This window comes from Lepidochelys olivacea (assembly GCF_965140295.1).
Source record: "Lepidochelys olivacea isolate rLepOli2 genome assembly, chromosome: 14".
NCBI classification, from domain to species: Eukaryota; Metazoa; Chordata; order Testudines; family Cheloniidae; genus Lepidochelys; species Lepidochelys olivacea.
The window spans coordinates 36,234,014-36,255,218 of NC_140424.1; the positions used below are offsets into that span (position 1 = coordinate 36,234,014).

The window sequence follows — 21,205 nt, forward strand, 5'->3', positions numbered from 1 at the left end:
GTAATAAGTATTGAATACTGTTAATGATAATTTAAAAAAAATGTAAATTAAGACCTTGATCCTGCAAACACTTACAGTCATGTGTAACTTGAATTTAGTGGGACTACTCACATGCGTAAAGTTATGCACATATTACTGTTGATGTTGTTGTAGTGAACAGAGGGCTAGTCAGAGACTCATAGATTTAAAGGCCAGAAGGGCAGGGCTTGATTTACATCTTACGCAACCCTAGGCACAGCATCTTCAGCGCCCTCCCGCACCTGCCTACAGCTGACCTTCCTGTTTTCCATTAAAAATGAAACAAAAAGAAATATAAGCACAGCCTCCTCGGGAAGGCACGAGACCATCCACCACGCATGGCGCTCCCAGCCCAAGCCGGGGCGCAGCTGTGGATTATAGAGAGCTGTGGTGATATCTAAATGTCAGCACCCGGCTCTGACCGACCCATGATACCAGCCTCCTTGCCTACTTGTTTTCAGAGAAGCACCTGTGTGCTTTTTCCCATTCTGCTCCTTGTGTTTGGTAGCAGCTCCTCAAAAACATCCACAGGGCTATCTCATTATCCTCTTTCAAAACCCTCCTTACAAATTTCCTTTGCTGTAATGCCTAAAAAAAAAAAAAAGCTGACAATGGTTAGACAGCAGCCTGACATGCTGACCAGTTCCCTTATTTTCTTGCATAATGACAGGTTTCAGAGTAGCAGCGGTGTTAGTCTGTATTTGCAAAAAGAAAAGGAGTACTTGTGGCACCTTAGAGACAAACAAATTTATTTGAGCATGAGCTTTCGTGAGCTACAGCTCACTTCATCGGATGCATAAGGTTTCGTAGGCTAGAACCCACTTCATCAGATGCATAGAGTGGAAAATACAGTAACAGGTATGTATACATAGTACATGAAAAGATGGGAATTCTTTTCATGTACTATGTCTATATACCTGCTACTGTATTCTCCACTCTGTGCATCTGATGAAGTGGGTTCTAGCCTACAAAAGCTTATGCCCAAATAAATGTGTTAGTCACTAAGGTACCACAAGGACTCCTCGTTGTTTTTGCTGATACAGACTAACATGGCTACCACTCTGAAACCCCTTCAGTGTGACAGCCCTTCTCGGGGTCCACTCTCTCACAGGGGTTAAGCTGTAGGCCCCGCCGCCTCCCAGAACCGCACCTCTCTGAGCCCTCAGCGTGCCTGTCTCTCGATGTGGACCCCTCAGGGAGTCCACTTGCTCTGGACCCCGAGGGCCTCCACGCGCAGCAGGAATAATGCAACCGCGACCTGTAGACTGGAGTGACTCTCAGCCAGCGTAAAACAGGAGGGTTTATTGCACGTCTGATCACAGTATACAAAACTCTCAGGGCCTCAGGCCTACCATCCCTCAGCACAGTACATCTAGGTCTCTCCAGCCTGCAGGTTGTCCTAGCTCTGGCTAGGGTGACCAGGTGTCCAGTTTTCGACCAGAACACCTGGTCGAAAAGGACCCTAGCAGCTCCGCCGGTCATAAGCGCCGCCGTCTGGGACGTCAAAGGGCCGGTCGGCGGTGCTGTGGCACTAAGGCAGGCTGATTGCTATCTGTCCTGGCACTGCGCTGCACCCCGGAAGCAGCCAGCAGGTCTGGCTTCTAGGTGGGGGGTGGGGGGGCTGCTCCCATTTGGGAACTGACCAATAGGAGCTAGGGGGCAGTGCCTGCGGACTAGAGCAGCACGCAGAGCCTCTGTCAAGGTTCCTCCCCCACTCTGAACTCTAGGGTACAGATGTGGGGACCTGCATGAAAAACCTCCTAAGCTTATCTTTACCAGCTTAGGTCAAAACTTCCCCAAGGTACAAAATATTACACCCGTTGTCCTTGGACTGGCCGCTACCACCACCAAACTAATACTGGTTACTGGGGAAGAGCTGTTTGGACGCGTCCTTCCCCCCAAAATACTTTCCAAAACCTTGCACCCCACTTCCTGGACAAGGTTTGGTAAAAAGCCTCACCAATTTGCCTAGGTGACTACAGACCCAGACCCTTGGATCTGAGAACAATGAAAAAGCATTCAGTTTTCTTACAAGAAGACTTTTAATAAAAATAGAAGTAAATAGAAATAAAGAAATCCCCCCTGTAAAATCAGGATGGTAGATATCTTGCAGGGTAATTAGATTCAAAAACATAGAGAACCCCTCTAGGCAAAACCTTAAGTTACAAAAAAGATACACAGACAGAAATAGTTATTCTATTCAGCACAATTCTTTTCTCAGCCATTTAAAGAAATCATAATCTAACACATACCTAGCTAGATTACTTACTAAAAGTTCTAAGACTCCATTCCTGGTCTATCCCCGGCCAAGACGACTACAGACAGACACAGACCCTTTGTTTCTCTCCCTCCTCCCAGCTTTTGAAAGTATCTTGTCTCCTCATTGGTCATTTTGGTCAGGTGCCAGCGAGGTTACCTTTAGCTTCTTAACCCTTTACAGGTGAGAGGAGCTTTCCCCTGGCCAGGAGGGATTTCAAAGGGGTTTACCCTTCCCTTTATATTTATGACAGCCTCCTGCCCCCCTCCCAGCCGCCTACTAGCGCCGGACCTGCTGGCAGCTTCCAGGACACATGCAACACGATATCAGGACAGGCAGGCAGCCTGCCTTAGCCCCGCTGTGCCGCTGACCAGGGGCCGCCCGAGGTAAGCCAGCGCCCCGACCCCAAGCCCCAACCCCCTGCCCCAGCCCTGAGCCCCCTCCTGCACCCCAAACCCCTCTGCCCCAGACCCACCCCAGAACCTGCACCCCTAGCCCAGAGCCCATACCCCCTCCTGCACCCCAACCCTCTGCCCCAGCCCTGAGCCCCCCCAAACCTGGAGCCCCCTCCTGCACCCCAAGCCCCTCATCCCCGGCCCCACCCCAGAGCCCATACCCCTAGCCTAGAGCCCATACCCCCTCCTACACTCCAACCCCCTGCCTCAACCTGCAGTCTCCTCCCACATTTCGAATCCCTCAGCCCCACCTCTCAGCCTGGAGCCCCCTCCTACACCTCAAACCCCTCATCCCCAGCCCCACCCCAGAGCCCACTCCCCCACCTGGAGCCCTCACCCCCTCCCACACCCAAAGCTCCTGCCCCAGCTCAGTGAAAGAGAGTAAGGGTTGGGGAGAGCAAGCCACCGAGGAAGGGGGAATGTAATGAGCAGGGGGCGGGGCCTCAGGGAAGGGGCAGAGCTAGGGTGTTCAGTTTTGTGCAATTAGAAAGTTGGCAACCTTAGCTTTGGCTGCTCTCTCCTCCCAGCCCAGAAAAACCCTTCCTTCCACGTGGGCATCTGATATCACCATCCCCCAAGTTCCACCTCTGTCCTTTGTCTTCTGTCCCAGGTAAACAGGCCACCTGGGCTTCCTCTCCTCTCAGCCTCTCCTCTCATCAGTCCTTTGTTTCCCCACTGGCTGGAACTGGCTGGTGAGGTCACCAGGGTCCTCTCTCCATAGCCCATTGTCCTCTCACTGGCCAGAACCAGCAGTGACTCCCAAGCTGGGCCTCCCGGTCACCAGGTCACCTGTCGCTGGCGTATCCATTCTCCAGGCCATTCACTGGCCCTCTGTAACAACAAACTCCCTCTCCCACCACCCTGTTAAACCAGTAACACCCAGGGAAACTGAGTCCCACACTCTCTGCATGCAAACCATTGAAAAACAGGACCCCCACCCCACCTCGCTTCATCACCGATGTCTATTTTGTTCTATGATTATACAGCACCTCTCATAATGGGGTGATGGTCCTTATGAGAGGAAACGCAGAGATCTTGGTTTTTTTAGTCTAACCAAGGCTGAAGGGAGATAGGATTTCTGTCTATAAATACATCAGAGGGATAAATACCAGGGAGGGAGAGGAGTTATTTAAGTTAAGCCACGGTGGACACAAGAATAAATGGATATAAATGGCCATCAACAAGTTTAGGCTTGCAATTAGGTAAAGGTTTCTAACCATCAGAGGAGTGAAGTTCTGGGACAGCCTTCCAGTGGGGGCAAAAAAACCTAACTGACTTCAAGACCGAGCTCGTTAAATTTATGGAGGAGACGGTATGATGAGACTGCCTACAATGGCATGTAGCCAATCCGCGAATGTTAGTAGCAAATATCCCCGATGACTGGTGATGAGACACTAGATGGGAAGGTCTCTGAGTTACTACAGAGAATTCTTTCCCTGGTGTCTGGTTGATGGGTCTTGCCAACATACTCAGGGTCCAACTGACCACCATATATGCGGTTAGGAAGAAATTTTCCCCTGGATCAGATTGGCAGAGACCCTGGGGGGGGGTTTGTCTTCCTCTGCAGCATGGGGCACAGGTCACTTGCAGGTTAAAACTAGTGTAAATGGTGAATTCTCTGTAACTTGATGTCTTTAAACCATGGTTTGAGGACTTCAGTAACTCAGCCAGAGGATCGGGGTTTATTACAGGAGTAGGTGGACGAGGTTCTGTGGCCTGCAACATGCAGGAGGTGAGACTAGATGATCACAACTGTCACTTCTGCAGGGCCAGATTGCCAATTAGGCACATGCCTAGGGGTGCTGGTGTTCTAGGGGAACCTAAAAGTTAAAAGTGGGTTAAAAGTTAAAGTTAATACACACTGCTCCCCTGCGGCCAGGCAGGCTCCTGGCATGGTGGCCACCCAGCATGTGGGGCTGGAACAGTGTGAGGGTCCAGGTCAGCCCACCTAGGGGTGCTGTGAGCTACGGCCAGGTGGAGCGGCTGCTGAAGGTGCTGGGAATGTCCCAGTCCCTTCCCAATCTTGGCCATCCCACTGCTTCTGCCCCATGCCGGGGAGGGAGGGGAAGGAGCGTGGCCCGCACCCCATTTACTTGCACGGGCAGAACAGAAGCATGGCTGCCGCGCTGGGCCATGGGAGGGACAGAAGGCAGCCGGGGACTACTCACTGTGAGGAGAGGTACACTCCCCCCATTGCACCTCGCTTGGGGCAGGTATCCACAGCACAGTGGTGCGAGAGATTATAGGTGGAGTGGGGATAGTCCATGATTGGCCTTGCCAGGGAAGACAAGGGGATCCAATGGAGGGATGCAAAGTCAGAGATATTGAACTGCTTGCAGGAGTGTAGCATAAATATCCACAGAAATTTCATCAATTTCCCCCTGTGCCTTGCACAGATTTCTTCAGATTTAGGGGGGCAATAGGCAGAAAAATCCATAGAGATTTTTGCAAATTACAGAATTAGGCATTGTACTATGTCTGCTGAAAGGAAGACAGATAGTTGTATGACTTGCATGTATACATGTTTGGGACTTACCAGAACAATAAGTAACTTGTGTTCCAGTCAGTTGGTGTCTCCTGATCAAAGGGTGGGGCAGAAAGATACACATAATTGTGTCAGACTGGAAATTCTTTTCCCCTAGAATAATTAATTACATCTCTCTCAGTATTTGGAACATACTGATTGGTTGGAAGTTTTGAACCACTTTTTTTTTCTGAGATCAGCTGGTTCAGGCTATAAAATGAAAGTGATCACTAGATGACTAGTGCTGCTGGTGGAAACATGGACAGATTCTGTAAGTGACACTGCTGTGCTGGGAGAATTGCTTTGGGGCTAGGAAAGGATGTGTGTTAGTCCATGTTCAGCTGCTTTCTTGTTTTGCATCTTTCTCTTTATTTTAACCTCTCACTTTTTTTTGCTCTTTTTTAGATGAATATGTCTTGGGCTTTGTTTTTCAGTACCCCTTTCTGCTCCCTTGAAGTTGATTCCCACTGATTTCCATGAGCCTTGGATCACGCTTTCTTGCTGGCAATGTGATTTTTAAAAAAGAGAATCCATACCCACCTTTGTGGGTATTTTATGGGAAAATTTGGTCACACTCAGGGCTTGATCCTGAATGATTGAAAGCAATGGGAATTTTGCCTTTAACTTCAATGGCAGCAGGGTTAGACTGTAGGACTCTAAATGCATCGATTGCTGTTAATACTGTGTAACCCTCTGAGAAAGTGCCATCCAATAATATGCTGGGGGTGGGGTGTGAGGGGGTCTCACTTACAACTGTTCAAGGCTGGGGCATGGATCAGGGACACAGTTCCAGTGCCAACAATGATTCCATGAGATTCCTAGTGTGAGTCAGGCTTGTAGGATCAGGGTTTAAAGCAAGTCATGTTGTCCAAAGGAAATTTTTGGTACTGTTTAGTTTCTTGAGTGAAACTGGTGCCTGTTTGAGAAGGGAAGAGAAAAAAAATCTTATTCTGTGGTTCTTTGGGTAGTAGCTTCCACCTGAAACTGGAAACTCTTGAACTGTGTTTCTCATTCCTGAGAACTGAATTTATATGCATTGCTGATGCATCTGTTTATAGTTTAAAGGATTGTTCTGAATGGGCTCGGCTCTACCCTGCTGTTTCTCAGGGCATTTCTAGAAAACTAAATTTATTTGAGGAGCACAGAGAGGTCTAATCACCAATATTTCCAAAATAGCCAACGGAGTAAAAGCACTGTAGCAGTGTGGAGATTCAATTACTTTAGTGGGAGCAAATTTAGGTCAACACTGAGCGCTTTTGAAAATCTCACCCACTGCGCCTTAACGTTTTATTTAAACGTCTTTAATATTCCTTGTTATAAAGTTCCTTTTGAACTTTAAAGTTAAGTAGCACCCTTCACGACAATTTTGTCCACACTGGGGAAATGTATTAAAAGATTCAAACTGGTTTTAAAATCAGTTTGAACCTAGTTAGAACCCCAATGTAGACAAGGCTCAAGCAGCCAAAATCATTCTTATAACTGGTTTACTTAAGCCTCCTGATAGCCAAATTATTTAAACTGGTTATAAATATGATTATGGCCAACAACAAACTTATTGACTCTGTGGCTCCAAATGTGGTTCCAACTGAAACTGGTTTGAATTTTTTGGGAAAAGATCTGCAATGTGGACAAGACCTTAAAGTTAACAAAGTGTTTTGTATCTTTTGGGCCAAGCCATTTGTCATAAATATAAAGGGAAGGGTAAACCCCTTTGAAATCCCTCCTGGCCAGGGGAAAGCTCCTCTCACCTGTAAAGGGTTAAGAAGCTAAAGGTAACCTCGCTGGCACCTGACCAAAATGACCAATGAGGAGACAAGATACTTTCAAAAGCTGGGAGGAGGGAGAGAAACAAAGGGTCTGTGTCTGTCTGTAGTCGTCTTGGCCGGGGATAGACCAGGAATGGAGTCTTAGAACTTTTAGTAAGTAATCTAGCTAGGTATGTGTTAGATTATGATTTCTTTAAATGGCTGAGAAAAGAATTGTGCTGAATAGAATAACTATTTCTGTCTGTGTATCTTTTTTGTAACTTAAGGTTTTGCCTAGAGGGGTTCTCTATGTTTTTGAATCTAATTACCCTGTAAGATATCTACCATCCTGATTTTACAGGGGGGATTTCTTTATTTCTATTTACTACTATTTTTTATTAAAAGTCTTCTTGTAAAACACTGAATGCTTTTTCATTGTTCTCAGATCCAAGGGTTTGGGTCTGTGGTCACCTATGCAAATTGGTGAGGCTTTTTATCCAACATTTCCCAGGAAAGGGGGGGGTGCAAGTGTTGGGAGGATTGTTCATTGTTCTTAAGATCCAAGGGTCTGGGTCTGTAGTCACCTAGGCAAATTGGTGAGGCTTTTTACCAAACCTTGTCCAGGAAGTGGGGTGCAAGGTTTTTGGGAAGTATTTTGGGGGGAAGGACGCGTCCAAACAGCTCTTCCCCAGTAACCAGTATTAGTTTGGTGGTGGTAGCGGCCAGTCCAAGGACAACGGGTGTAATATTTTGTACCTTGGGGAAGTTTTGACCTAAGCTGGTAAAGATAAGCTTAGGAGGTTTTTCATGCAGGTCCCCACATCTGTACCCTAGAGTTCAGAGTGGGGGAGGAACCTATTGATTTTGCATGCCTTATTATTTCACAGACCCTAAGTCCAGAGGGGACCATTGTGATCTTCCAGTCTGACTCCTGCCTAATGCAAGACATAGAATTTCATCTTGTAATTCCTGCATCAAGCCTATGTCTTGTGGTTTAGCTACAGGGTAAAGAGCAATTTCAGTGTGCCCCAGTTGAGGCATCTTAAAGGGGCTTCATTTTTCAGAAAAGGCTGGACACCTGCTATCTGAAAATCAGCCCTCTTTCAAGTGTCCCAAGTTGGTCACACAACAGCACTTCTGAAACTCTTGCCCATTATATTCATTACATTGCAGCTCCTCTCCCCAGGTTGCTGCCCTGTCCCTAGGGCTTGGGTATGGCACATCACGGGTGGGACGGACACACACTCTGCCAGAGATGAGTTATATGTTTGAGCTTCTCTACCTAGGCTGTCAACGACTCCATGTGTGGTGGATCCAAGAGGTCTCACCCAGGCCTCTCACCTTCATTGTGCTAGGCACTGTGCAAAGATGTTTTAAATGACAGCCCATTCCCCAGAGATTTTATAATCTGAGGGTAGCCATGGTGGTGTGAGCAGCAGGAAGGGGTACCTGCCCCTAATATGGTTCTGTCCAAGATCCTAGGAATATACTTCTCCCCGCCCCATGCTTCCACTGCTGTGGATACCATTCTATTTTTAGCATGCTAGCTCAATAAGAGGGAGCACAGGTCTGTCTACTCAAGCTGGAAATGACACATGCATCTCCAGTGTAGACATACCTTAAAATGATAGTCTCTGTACACTGGTAAAGTTAGGAGCTGGTTTGCTCTTATGTATCGTCTGGCAATACTCAGGGCTGGTTTGCTGCACACCCTTTTATGGATTTTAGCTCTGCTGTGGGTTGATTCATGTCATTTCAGGGATGCCACCTGCCATCTGGGTTTCAGAAAATGAATTTGCTTCCCTGACTGCATCATTCATTAACTACACCTCACTTCTCTTTGTCCATATGTCCCCAGTGCTTTCCAGGCTGTGTTTCCTTGTGGCTGTATTATGGCCTGAGAGTTTCTCTAGCTTCCCTTGCCTTGATGATCCCGACTACAATGACCTGGTGAAGATTGCTGAAAATGGGCTCGGAAAGGCAACTCATCCAGTGGAGGTGGTCATTGTAGGGGCAGGCATAAGTGGACTCACTGCTGCCAAACTGCTCAGAGATGCTGGTCACATGGTAATTCTATGCACAGAGAGATGTCAGAGCAAGGCAGGGAGTCACTGCTGGCTTGAGTATTTTTCATTATTTCTTGTCTGAGGAATAAAGGTTATTAGGCTAAAGAATGGATAATAATGAAACAAGGGGAATTTCCACGAAAAAAAGAAAGAAAGAAAAGGCTTGCTGACAAAGGAAGAGATTTTTCAAAGGCAATAATGGGACTTTAGGTGCCCAACTCCCATTGTATTTTAATAAGATTTAGGTTCCCCTGTTCCCATTTCTGTCCTGGAACATTTCCCTAAAACTTCATTAATTTAAAGCTGGAGAAGTTACAGTAACTATCATAAGAAATAGAAAGGGGAACTAACACCCCAAAAGCTACAGTTTCAAAATAACCCTATCCATTAGAAAGTGGCAAGTTACAGTTATCTACTTTCAAATGTCAATATCTGTACAGGGCATACATTCTTTCACAGAAATCTAAGCATGTGAAAATTGATATGCTATTGGTAGCCTTCACTCTGCCTTCTTTTTATGTTCTTTGCGTGCCACAAACAACAGAGGTGAATTTCAGCCCAGTGGATGCATATCTTTAAATGATCTTCATCTCTGTGTACAGGGGAGTCAGTGCAAGACTTATGAACTATTTAACTCCCACATAAATCCATTTGTCTTTCAGGCATAGAAGCCTAGGGAGTTGAAAATCCCAGTCTACGGTCTTTGTGAATTCTGAGGACCCTGATGCTTTGGAAAACATACAGACAATGTTCAAACTTGGGTGCTTAAAGTTAAGCACTTACAGGAAGGTTTTCAAAAGCACAATGACAGTTAAATGCAGCTGGAGAAAATCTTCCCTCAAAATCCTTATGCCAGCATGTAAGGCTCAGACCTTGCCTACACTACAAATTCTTTGCCAGGATAGCTATTCCAGCAGAGCTGCCTAGTTTAGATGCAGCTTATGATGACAGAATGAGTTTTGTCTGTCAGTATGGTAACTCCAAGTCCCCAAATGACATTAGTTGTGTCAACAGAAGCACTCTTGTGTTGTCCTAGCTATGTTTACACTGGGGGTTTTGCCAGCATTCTTATGTTGCCTGGGATGTGTGGTTTTTTTTCATACCCCTGACAACACAACTAGGCCGACAAACCTTGGGAGTGTAGAACTGGCTCTCAGATTTTAAGGTGCACTCAAATTTGGCATCAGTCTCCTCCCATTGACTGCAGTGGGTGCAGTTCAACCAAGATGGAGTGCTTTTGAAAATCCCACCTTAAATGGGTGCAATTTTCAGAGGTGCAATGTACATAATGTTAGGAACTGGTGGGTGCAGAGCCATCAGGACACTTATTCAGGTGCCTGAATGTAGATTCAGTTACCTAATTTTAGTCACCAAGGTTTGAAAGTTTTGTCCTTTGCGCCTAAAATTCTGCATGTGCCACATAAGTGAGTGGAAATGATGTTCCATGCTGGTTCCTAGGTTACAGTTCTGGAAACCAGTGGTCGTGTGGGAGGACGAATCAGGACCTATCGAGATGAGACACAAGATTGGTACGTGGAGTTGGGAGCCATGCGTTTGCCAAGCACCCACAGGTAATACAGTTTCTACTCCTCAGCCATGTAAGTTGTTTGGTAAAGGAACAGCCCAGTTTTGCAGAATTCTGCTGTGGTTAGGGATGAGATCAAACACCCTAAAAGAACTTGCTGCTAGATGTAATATTTCCTGCCATGACTAGTCACAATGACCTGGGTGGGATTATGGCCAATAGTAAACAATGAACTGAGCAATAAGTTTTTTCAGGATCGGGGCCTAGTTATGGAACTGGCAGCTTGTGAGTGCATGGTCAAACTTCCAATGGAAACCAATGGAAAAATTCCAATTTATGTTAACGGAAGTTGTATCAGGCCCTGAGTCAAAGGGAAGCCAGACAACAGATATGGGCTCTTCATTAGCCAAAGTGATTTGAAATGAGTTGCATTGTTTCATAAAACACTGCACCCAATTGTTTTGTGAGGAAGTAGAAGAACTAGAATAGAGTAGAATCTTTTTCAGCACAATTATATGGAGCAAAAGCTTATTAAAACAAACAAACACAAAAACCAGTACCATAAATGTACCCTAACTTCAAAGGAAACTACCGTGAACTGAGACTACAATTCAGAAGCGGAACAACAGATGAGGTTATCATATACAACACCCGTGGTAACCCGCCAATATTCCAAGCCCTCAGCTACTATATAGCTGGTAGTCCCCTTGTAGGCAATGGAACTACATCAGTTTACATCAGGATCTATCTATCTGCCTATCTGTCATACTCCTACAGCAGGGGTGGCCAACCTGCGGCTCTTCAGAAGTTAAGGTGCGGTTCCTTGTATAGGGACTGACTCTGGGGCTGGGGTTACAGGTGTCAACTTTCCACTGTGCCGGGGGGCGCTCGCTGCTCAACCCCTGGCTCTGCCACAGGGCCCTGCCCCGACTCCACCCCTTCCTGCCCCCTCCCCTGAGCCTGCCGTGCCCTCGCTCCTCCCCCCACCCCACCCCCAGAGCCTCCTGCATGCCATGAAACAGCTGATTGGGAGGTGCGGGGAGGGAGGGGTAGGCGCAGATCGGCGGGGCTGCCGGTGGGTGGGAGGTGCTCGGAGCGGGGGTGGGGAGCTGATGGGGGGCTGCTGACGTATGACTGTGGCTCTTTGGCAATGTCCATTGGTAAATTCTGGCTCCTTCCCAGGCTCAGGTTGGCCACCCCTGTCCTACAGCATTAATCACATTAGTTGGAATCAGGAAAGTTCAAAAAGGGAATGACATAAATAACATACTTACAACCGTATTATTTGTATAGCCAGTAGAGCGTATAATTTATTTTCTTATTTTTCACTCTCTCCTTTCCCCTTTCTCTCCCCTTTCTTTCTTTCGCAGTATTGTTCGTGAATTTATTAGACAATTTGACCTTAAGCTAAACAAGTTCTCTGAGACGGATGACAACGCCTGGTATTTGGTTAATGGTGTCAGGACAACAGCTGGGAAGGTCAAACAGAACCCTGATATTTTGAATTATACTGTGGCTCCCTCAGAGAGAGGCAAATCTGCGAAGGAACTTTATCTAGGAATTCTGAAGAAGGTATGTTTATTGGTTGATTGTATAAAAGAAAAGAAATCACGAGGCCTGATTCTGAGAAATGGCCCTAACTTGTACTGCAGTACAGGAGGTCTCTTCTTCTGCAGTATGTGCTGGTCTCCCCTGCTCCTTTCCCAACACATCCCTTCTCAACACCGTTCCAACCCAGAATACATCCTGTGTCAGGGGAATCTTAGACTGCTGCCTGCATGTAGCTATAATACTCCTTGTGGGGGATTTACCACATGATCTGGCCCCGGTTTTCCTTTCACTTTTATTCATGTGATCCCCCCAGTGCTGTGGGTGCTCAGCACCTCTGAAAAGAAACACCTGTTTTTGTTTCCTAAACAGTGAACTCGGGATCAACTCCTGCCATTTAACAACAGCAGGGCTGGAGACTATGCCATGCACCTCAGTTACATTCAGTGGGGTTTCATGGCTATACAGAGGAATTAGGGTCAAGTAGATAGGGCATTGCAGTAGGACTCAAGAGATTTGGGTTCAGTTGCTGCCATAGCTATGTGCTCTGTAAAATGGAGCTGATTCTTCCCTACCTCAAAGGAGTATTTTGGGAATAAAATCCATCCGCAATTATGAAGCCTGCAGATATCATGGCGAGGAGGGTCATGCAAGTATAGGTACTTGCATAGATGGTTAGTTAGATAGGAGAACAGAATTTGGTCCAGTGTTTTTGTGAACATATTTCTCTTTCTGGCTCTGAATGTTTCCATGCATGGTTCCAACACAGACCCTAAAACAGTTCCGGAGTTCAGGTTGTGAAGAGCTGCTGGATCAGTATGACTCCTTTTCCACCAAGGTAATGGATATGGACCTTTGAGTACCTTTAAATCCAAATGTTTATGGAAAGCCTGAAATAATTGCTCTGAGAGAGGTGTAAAATGCGCCTGTTTATCCTGATGAAACCTAATGATGCCAGTTTTCATGTCGAGGTTGTCCTTTATTCAAAGCACCAGTAAAGGAATGAGGGAAAACATCATATTATGAAACTCTGCACAGCCTATTGGGATTGCCTTCTCCTTTTGGCAGCCTGAGTGGCCCGGATTTTGGTTGTGGCCAAGAGTATGGAAAATAAAGGACCGAGAGCCAGACATATGTCATACTTCCTTCAATTATTATTGTAATGTTGTGCTGGAAGGTGTTAATGGTTGCAATCAAGCATATCTTTAATACATAAATTATCCACAGACCTGGTTAAAGTGGATGGGCATGCTAACCACCCTTCATTCAGGATATATGGAAGAAGCAATTAAGCTCCTTTCTGGAGTAAGATAGCTAGTGGTAGTGTAAGCCACTGCCCAAGGCACTACAAGGCCAATCAGAAGCTAAGCTGTGTGGACTGAGGGGTTTCCCTATGGTTGACTGCAAACACAGGGGCTAGGGGTTGAATGTCTGCAGCTGAGTCTGTGTATGTGAGAGAAAGGAAGCAAGAAGAAAGAGAGAGTTGCAGTGATGAACATGGGCCCGAGAGGAAAACAAGGGAGGGAGCTTCTTTTGGTCACAGTATTTTCTGGAAAGGCAGACTTGGATTGCTGAGCAGGGACATTGCTTCCTGTTGATTGTTACTACTGTGTTCAGGGAAACAAGATGTTGTGTCCATTCTTTTTAAATAGACAGGATTGAACCAAAGAAAGACCTGACTCACATCCTCAATCTCTCCTTCAAACAGAAAGAACGAGGCAAGGCTTTGGATATTGGCAATGGCTCAGGCCAAAAAGGGGCAACAATATCATCACAATATAAAACTTGAAAATAACCCTTTATCTTCTCCTTCCTCATGGAAGTCAAATCTTTCCCCAATGATGCCTCCATGCCTCTTATTTCCAGCATAAATGTCCTTCTTGTGCCTAAAGAGAGAACAACTTTACTCACTTTCCTCCCCTCCCAGGAGTACTTGATTAAAGAAGGGAAATTAAGCCATGGGGCTGTACAGATGATCGGAGACTTGATGAATGAGGATGCTGGATTCCACATGTCATTTCTTAACTCTCTCATGGAGTTTAATATCTTCTCTCATGAAGACGGGTGAGAAACGAATGTACTTAAATTGCAAGGTCTCTGGGGCGTGGCTATATCTTTTCATTCTGCATGTGTGTACTTTACCTAGGACTATGGGGCCTTTGATTGTTGGCCTCTAGGGGTATGTCTGCATTACCAGTAGGCTGCCCATGGCAGTGAGTCTCCTAGGCCATGTTGAGAGACTTAGGCTCGTGGGGATTTTACTAGCACTGTACAAATAGCTGTGTAGACAGAACTCCGAAATTGCAGCTGGGGCTGGAGCTCAGGCCCTGTAGGCTAGGGAGATGGGTGGGCTTGAGAGCCCGAGTTCCAGCCCAAGCCACAACCTCAAAGCACTGTCTACACAGCTATTTCTACAGTGCTCCTGCGAGACCCGCTAACCCAAGTCTCTCAACCTGGGCTCAGAGTCTTTCTGCCGCCGGCAGTGTATACGTACCCTTTGTGTGACTGCAATGCTAGTAAATAAATAATACTATCCTTCTTTTTGCAGCTGAGAGGGGAAGAGACAGACACTCCATCTTAGCAATGTGAAACTCCTCTGGTGGAAGTTAGAATGTGCAGAAAGAAGCAATCTCTATCACCGAATGGGTCGTATTGTCAGCAGGATATATTCCTGTTTTACTTAATCTGGGCCATAATTTTGACTCACCTTGTGCAGCTCAATCGGAATTCCCCAGTATTGGCTGAAATTCACCTCCGGGCCCCAGGCCTGTGGGTCACTTAAGCCCTATTTTGAGAGATTTCTGTGGGGCTCTTATTGACTTACGTGACTATCATCAATTGCAGCTATAATTTGCTCTTTCTGAAATGGTCACACTCTGTGCTGTGTTCTGGCAGGGCTTGGGTTCAAACCTACAGTGGGGAGGGATTGTTTGCTATCTTTCTCTTGAGATACATAGGATCCGTTGTTAAAACCCTGGCTTGGATCTTAGGAGATCTGGATTCAGAACCCAACTGTATGACTGATGAGGAGAGGCTGAGGGAACTGGGATTGTTTAGTCTGCGGAAGAGAAGAATGAGGGGGGATTTGATAGCTGCTTTCAACTACCTGAGAGGTGGTTCCAGAGAGGATGGTTCTAGACTATTCTCAGTGGTAGAAGAGGACAGGACAAGGAGTAATGGTCTCAAGTTGCAGTGGGGGAGGTTTAGGTTGGATATTAGGAAAAACTTTTTCACTAGGAGGGTGGTGAAACACTGGAATGCGTTACCTAGGGAGGTGGTAGAATCTCCTTCCTTAGAAGTTTTTAAGGTCAGGCTTGACAGAGACCTGGCTGGGATGATTTAATTGGGGATTGGTCCTGCTTTTGAGCAGGGGGTTGGACTAGATGACCTCTTGAGGTCCCTTCCAACCCTGATATTCTATGATTCTATGATTCTATGACAGATTTCATGTGTCACCTTGGGCATGTCACTTGCTTTCTCCATGCCTCAGCTCCCCCTTCTGTAAAATGGCAATTATAAACCTTTCTTAGCAGGGGCATATACGGCTGGGGCTGGGGCTTGGGTGGCTGGGACTTGGGGTAGCTGGGCCTGCCAAGTGCCAGGGGTGCCCTGGCATTGGGACAGCACTGCTCAGTACTCCAGGGCAGAGGGGCGAGGGCGGGGGGTCTGTGTGTCACCCACCACTCCAGGGCTGCGGGGATCCACGTGCCTCCTGCCTGCCTGGGGCTTGGAGCCATGCACTGTTAGGTGCTCCAAAGCTGGGAGAGGGGGCTTGCGCCTGCCCGGTGCTCTGGGGGGCTGGAGGCTGCGCACTGCCCACCCGCCTGCCTGGGGCTGGGAGGTGGGGGAGCTGCGCACCGCCTGCCCACCCACCTAGTGCTCTGGGGTTCGGGGGGGGGGGGGGGTGCATGCATGTCCGGTGCTCTGGGTGTGGGGAGGCTCATGGCTGTGGGGGGTGGGGTGAGATCTGGGCTTGGGAGGGAAAGGGGGAGGAGGAAGGTTTCGGGGCCTCAAGCAGAAGGGGTGGGCCGGGGACTAGCCTCCTCAAGTGGGTGGTTCACCCACCACCCACAATGCCCCTGTTTCTTGGTCTGTTTTGTCTAGCTGGAGTGTAATCTCTTTGAGGCAGGGTCTGTCAGACACAGCCCCTACCTCAAAGGGGCACCACTTTATTGTTGTCCCTAAAAGCAATCGTGATACTGCTACTAATGTAATTCTTTCACTCCTCACTTCTTGTTTCTTTCAGTTTTGATGAGATCACAGGGGGATTCGACCAATTGCCCCAGGCCTTCTACCGGTCTATGCCTGGAGTTGTCCAGCTGAACTGCACAGTAGAGCAGATAATATCCAATGGTAACAAGGTCCGAGTGTTTTACCGTGCACCCAACACACTGAGCCCCTCCTTAGTGACTGCTGACTATGTCCTTGTCACAGCCTCAGCAAAAGCCATGAGACATATCAAATTTCTGCCACTGCTTTCCTCCAATAAGCGCCATGCCCTGCGCTCCATTCACTATGCCACCGCCACCAAGGTTGCCTTGGCCTGCACCGAAAAGTTCTGGGAGAAGGAGGGGATTCGAGGTGGGCCGTCAGTCACAGATCACCCTTCCAGATTCATCTACTATCCCAACCACAACTTCTCTAGTGGGGTGGGGGTGATTGTGGCTTCCTACACGTGGAACGACGATGCTGAATTCTTTCTTCCCCTGAGTGATGAGAAGTGCATCGATGTGGTGTTGGAGGACCTGGCAGAAATCCACAAGGTATCTAAGGGCCATCTCCAGTTCATCTGTGATAAACACGTGATACAGAGATGGAACCTGGACAAATATTCCATGGGAGCATTTGCCTCGTTCACCCCCTACCAGTTTGCTGACTATTCTGGGCCTTTGTTTCAGAATGAAGGGAGGGTCCACTTTGCAGGAGAACACACAGCCCAGCCTCATGCCTGGATCGACACCGCTATGAAATCTGCTGTGAGAGCAGCAAGGAACATCCATGGGGATAGCTATCTGTCATGGGGGCAACATCAGCTGCAGAAGCAGCAAGAGCAGGAGCAGGAAAGGGTTAACTGGGTTCAAAAAGTTGAACTTTAATTGCTTCATGGGTATTTAGGGAAGGCACAACTGCACTGGACACGGAGGGCTGGTCTACACTAAAGCTGTAAGTCGAGCTAAGTTATGCTACTTCAGTTACGTAAGTTATGTAACTGAAGTCGACACGAGTTAGGTCAACTTACAGTGGTTTCTACACCGCACTGTGTCAATGGGAGACGGTTTCCCGCCGACTTACCTTAAGCTTCTCAAGGAGCTGGAGTACAGACGTCAATGGGAGAATGCTCTGACATCGACTCAGTGGGGCTTCACCAGACCCGCTAAATCGACACTGCTGCACAGTGCCCATTTAGCCATAAGTATAGACATGCCCTCTGAGTAGGGAATTAGAAACTGCACTGCTAATCTCCTTCACTGGGACAGATCCTCAGCTAGTGTAAATTGGTCTATTTTCATTGAAGTCAATAGATCTACACCAATCAACACCAGTAGTGGATTTGGCCCCATATCTGTTGTAAGTGAACTGAGATTGTACTTCTCCTTTGAAATATTAGATAGACAGGTAGATCTATTACAGTATAGGAACCTCCATAGAAATAGTTGGTTTCATTAATCAAAGTTATTACTGATCAAATACACTGCACTAACCTGTTCTTTATAAAGAGAAAAACAATTGTTCTGTAGCATCCTATCAATAAAGGAAGAGATGGAAATAATTAAATATTGCTCAGTTTCAATGAATTGCTTTTATCTTGTTTATAAGTTGTAAACCATGATATTTTGCAGTGGTGATGCTATGGAACAGGGAAGGCTGAGAGAACAGCTTATTCCGAAACAAACTCCAATCAGTTACACTTGTCTAAGCATGTTTCTGACAATGCAAATAAACAAAACCAGGCATGTGCTGATGGCCTTAAATCCTAGGCCCTGACTAGACTAGAATTGTTGGTCATGTTGTCACTCAGGTTGATTGACATGTTGGGTGAACTCACATGATGCTGAATGCAAATGTAGATACTCCACAAATGTTTGTTGTTGGTCACGGGTTCAAGTTAGGGCTCAGGAACCAGATTGGGAAGCAATATTTGTGCCACTGAACAAACAAGGGCAAAAATTTTGGTCTTGGCAGGGCCCTGTGCGATTTCTTTTCCAAGAAAATGTGAATTAAACATTTTCAGATATTGCTGAAGTACATAAGGATGAAATAAGCTGTTTCTCTGCCACTGTGGGATTTGTTTTGAGGGTGTCTTTGTTAGTGACACTGGGCACTACTCTAGGTAACTCGGGAGGGTGGAAGACTACAAGTGTCAATAAAGCCCTCTTGCTCTAGGCCCAAATAAACTAAAGCCCTCTGCTCCTTAAACTTTCTGTGACCCTGCACAACTATGAGGAAGGTAGCACACAAACAGACAGGTTTGCACACGGCTCGCCAGCCAAGGCCAGCTTCGGCCTGGAAAACATATAAATAAGGCAAAAATGTTTAGCAAAAACCAGTAACAAATAAACCAAATAAGGCAAGGCTTGGGCAATGCTACTGAGGAAAAACATAACTGGCTGCTTTAGCTAATTGGCTACGGTATTGTACGGGGCAACAGGTAATTAGTTGTATAAGCTTGTGTAGTAAAGTAGGCAAAGGTATAAAATGTATACTGTAACCTGCATTCGGGGCTGCAGGATTGGAGACAGCTCAGTCTCCCTGCGCCCTATTTGGAGCTCCAAATAAATCTCTCTGCTTCTCCATCCCGTTGTGGTCATTGGTGCGACGCATACCGGGCAACGAATCCAGCTGTTGCTTGCCGCGGGCACTCTGTGCCGGCAACATGTTCATCCTGAAACTGGGCATGTGATTTGGCCACTCATCCTCACTTGGAATAGTACTTCACTCTGGGCCTGATTCTACCACACTTCCTTATTTTATGTAATACCTAAGTCCTGGTCTGCTCTAGAAAATTAGGTCATCATAACTAAGTCACTCAGGCAAGTGAAAAATCTACACTCCTGATTGGCCTAGTTAAGCCAACCCAAGTCCCTGAGTAGATAGCGCCAGGGTGACTGAGGAATTCTTCTGTTGACCTAGTTACCGCCTCTCGGGGCGGGGGGTTTACCTACACCAATGGGAGAATCCTTCCCGCAGGCGTAAATCGTGTCTACACAGAAGAGGTAAAGAGATGCTGCTGTAGCGTTTCAAGTCCAGACAAGCCCTTTAGCTCTGATTAGCCCCATGGGGTACAAGAATGAGCAGTTACTCACATTGGACAATGGGATGTTCTGATAATGGGCTCTCTCAATCTCTCCTGTTGAAGCTGTTCCATTTTAATTAAATATTAAGTGGGCCAGAGAAAGAGTGAGAATCATGAGTATTGGTAAACAAGTATTTAGGGCACTCACCTGAGAGGTGTGAGACTCCTCTTCAAACCTATTTTTCTCATCAGGCCAAAAGGGGAATTGAACAGGGTTTTCCCACATCCTGGTGAGCGTGCTAACCACTGGGCTAAAAGTTGGGAAGAAGCTCTCCCCCAGCCCAGCTGTTTTATTTGGAGTTGTGTGTGGTTGGAGCACACCTGTTGGATTGAGGAATGCCTATGTTCTTAGTAAAAAGAAAAGGAGGACTTGTGGCACCTTAGAGACTAACAAATTTGAGCATAAGCTTTTGTGAACTACAGCTCACTTCATCAGATGCATGTAGTGGAAAATACAGTGGGGAGATTTTATATACACAGAGAACATGAAACAATGGGTGCTACCATACACACTGTAACAAGAGTGATCAGGTAAGGTGAGCTATTACCAGCAGGAGAGCGGGGGGAGGGGAGGAAAGCTTTTGTAGTGATAATCAAGGTGGGCCATTTCCAGCAGTTGACAAGAATGTGTGAAAAACTCTGTGTGTGTGTGTGAAATAAACATGGGGAAATAGTTTTACTTTGTGTAATGACACATCCACTCCCAGTCTTTATTCAAGCCTAAGTTAATTGTATCCAGTTTGCAAATTAATTCCAATTCAGCGGTCTCTCGTTGGAGTCTGTTTTTGAAGTTTTTTTGTTGAAGAATTGCCACTTTTAGGTCTGTAATCGAGTGACCTAAGAGATTGAAGTGTTCTCCAACTGGTTTTTGAATGTTATAATTCTTGATGTTTGATTTGTGTCCATTTATTCTTTTATGTAGAGACTGTCCAGTTTGACCAATGTACATGGCAGAGGGGCATTGCTGGCATTGTTGGTCACTCAAGTACAGACCTAAAAGTGGATACAGACTTAGCCATTGGCTGAACAAGAAGTAGGACTGAGTGGACTTGTAGGTGCTAAAGTTTTACATTGTTTTGTTTTTGAGTGCAGTTATGTAACAACAAAAACTACATTTGTAAGTTGCACTTTCATGATAAAGAGATTGTTTGTACAGTGCTTGTATGAGGTGAATTGAAAAATAATCTTTTGTTTATTTTTACAGTGCAAATATTTGTAATAAAAATAATATAAAGTGAACACTGTACACTTTGTATTCTGTGTTGCAGCTGAAATCGATATATTTGAAAATGTAGAAAAACATCCAAAATATTTAATAAATTTCAATTGGTATTCTATTGTTTAACAGTGCGATTAATTGCGATTAATTGTTTTAATCATGATTAATTTTTTTGAGTTAATTGCATGAGTTAACTATGATTAATCTACAGCCCTATAAAGAATTTAAAGAGGGAAATATAATTAATTCTAGTCAACCTGGGTTTATGGAAAACAGATCCTGTCAAGCTAACTTGATATTTTTTTTGATGAGATTGCAAGTTTGGTTGATAAAGGTAATAATATTCCTGTAATATACTTAGAGGTTTGTAAGGCATTTGACTTGGTACCGCACAAGATTTTGATTTTAAAACTAAAATTAGACAAAATCAACACAGCACACATTAAATGGATTAAAAACAGGCTACCTGACATTTTTCTAAATGTTGTTTGTGCTATTGTTGCAGCCGGGTCAGTCCCAGGATATTAGAGAAACGAGGTGGGTGAGGTAATATC

General features: G+C 46.0%; 1 protein-coding gene across 7 annotated transcripts in view; it reads left to right on the top strand.

Moving 5' to 3' along the window:
• Positions 1 to 20,177, top strand: part of LOC311530561 (L-amino-acid oxidase-like) — a gene marked incomplete at its 5' end in the record, with an annotated part of 53,489 nt that extends 33,312 nt beyond the window's left edge. For 3 of the 7 annotated variants that reach the window (XM_084647345.1, XM_084647344.1, XM_084647343.1), the window contains 6 exons: positions 8,858 to 9,066; positions 10,524 to 10,636; positions 11,961 to 12,162; positions 12,908 to 12,976; positions 14,066 to 14,202; positions 16,385 to 20,177. In XM_084647345.1, coding sequence (XP_084503471.1) covers positions 8,858 to 9,066; positions 10,524 to 10,636; positions 11,961 to 12,162; positions 12,908 to 12,976; positions 14,066 to 14,202; positions 16,385 to 17,234 — 1,580 coding nt within the window. In that variant the 3' untranslated portion in view covers positions 17,235 to 20,177. Of the gene's footprint in view, positions 1 to 5,488; positions 5,526 to 7,899; positions 9,067 to 10,523; positions 10,637 to 11,960; positions 12,163 to 12,907; positions 12,977 to 14,065; positions 14,203 to 16,384 lie in introns of those variants that run through there. The other 4 variants (XM_084647341.1, XM_084647340.1, XM_084647346.1 and 1 more) reach the window with 4 other exon arrangements.
• Between the last annotated feature and the right edge of the window lie 1,028 nt (positions 20,178 to 21,205).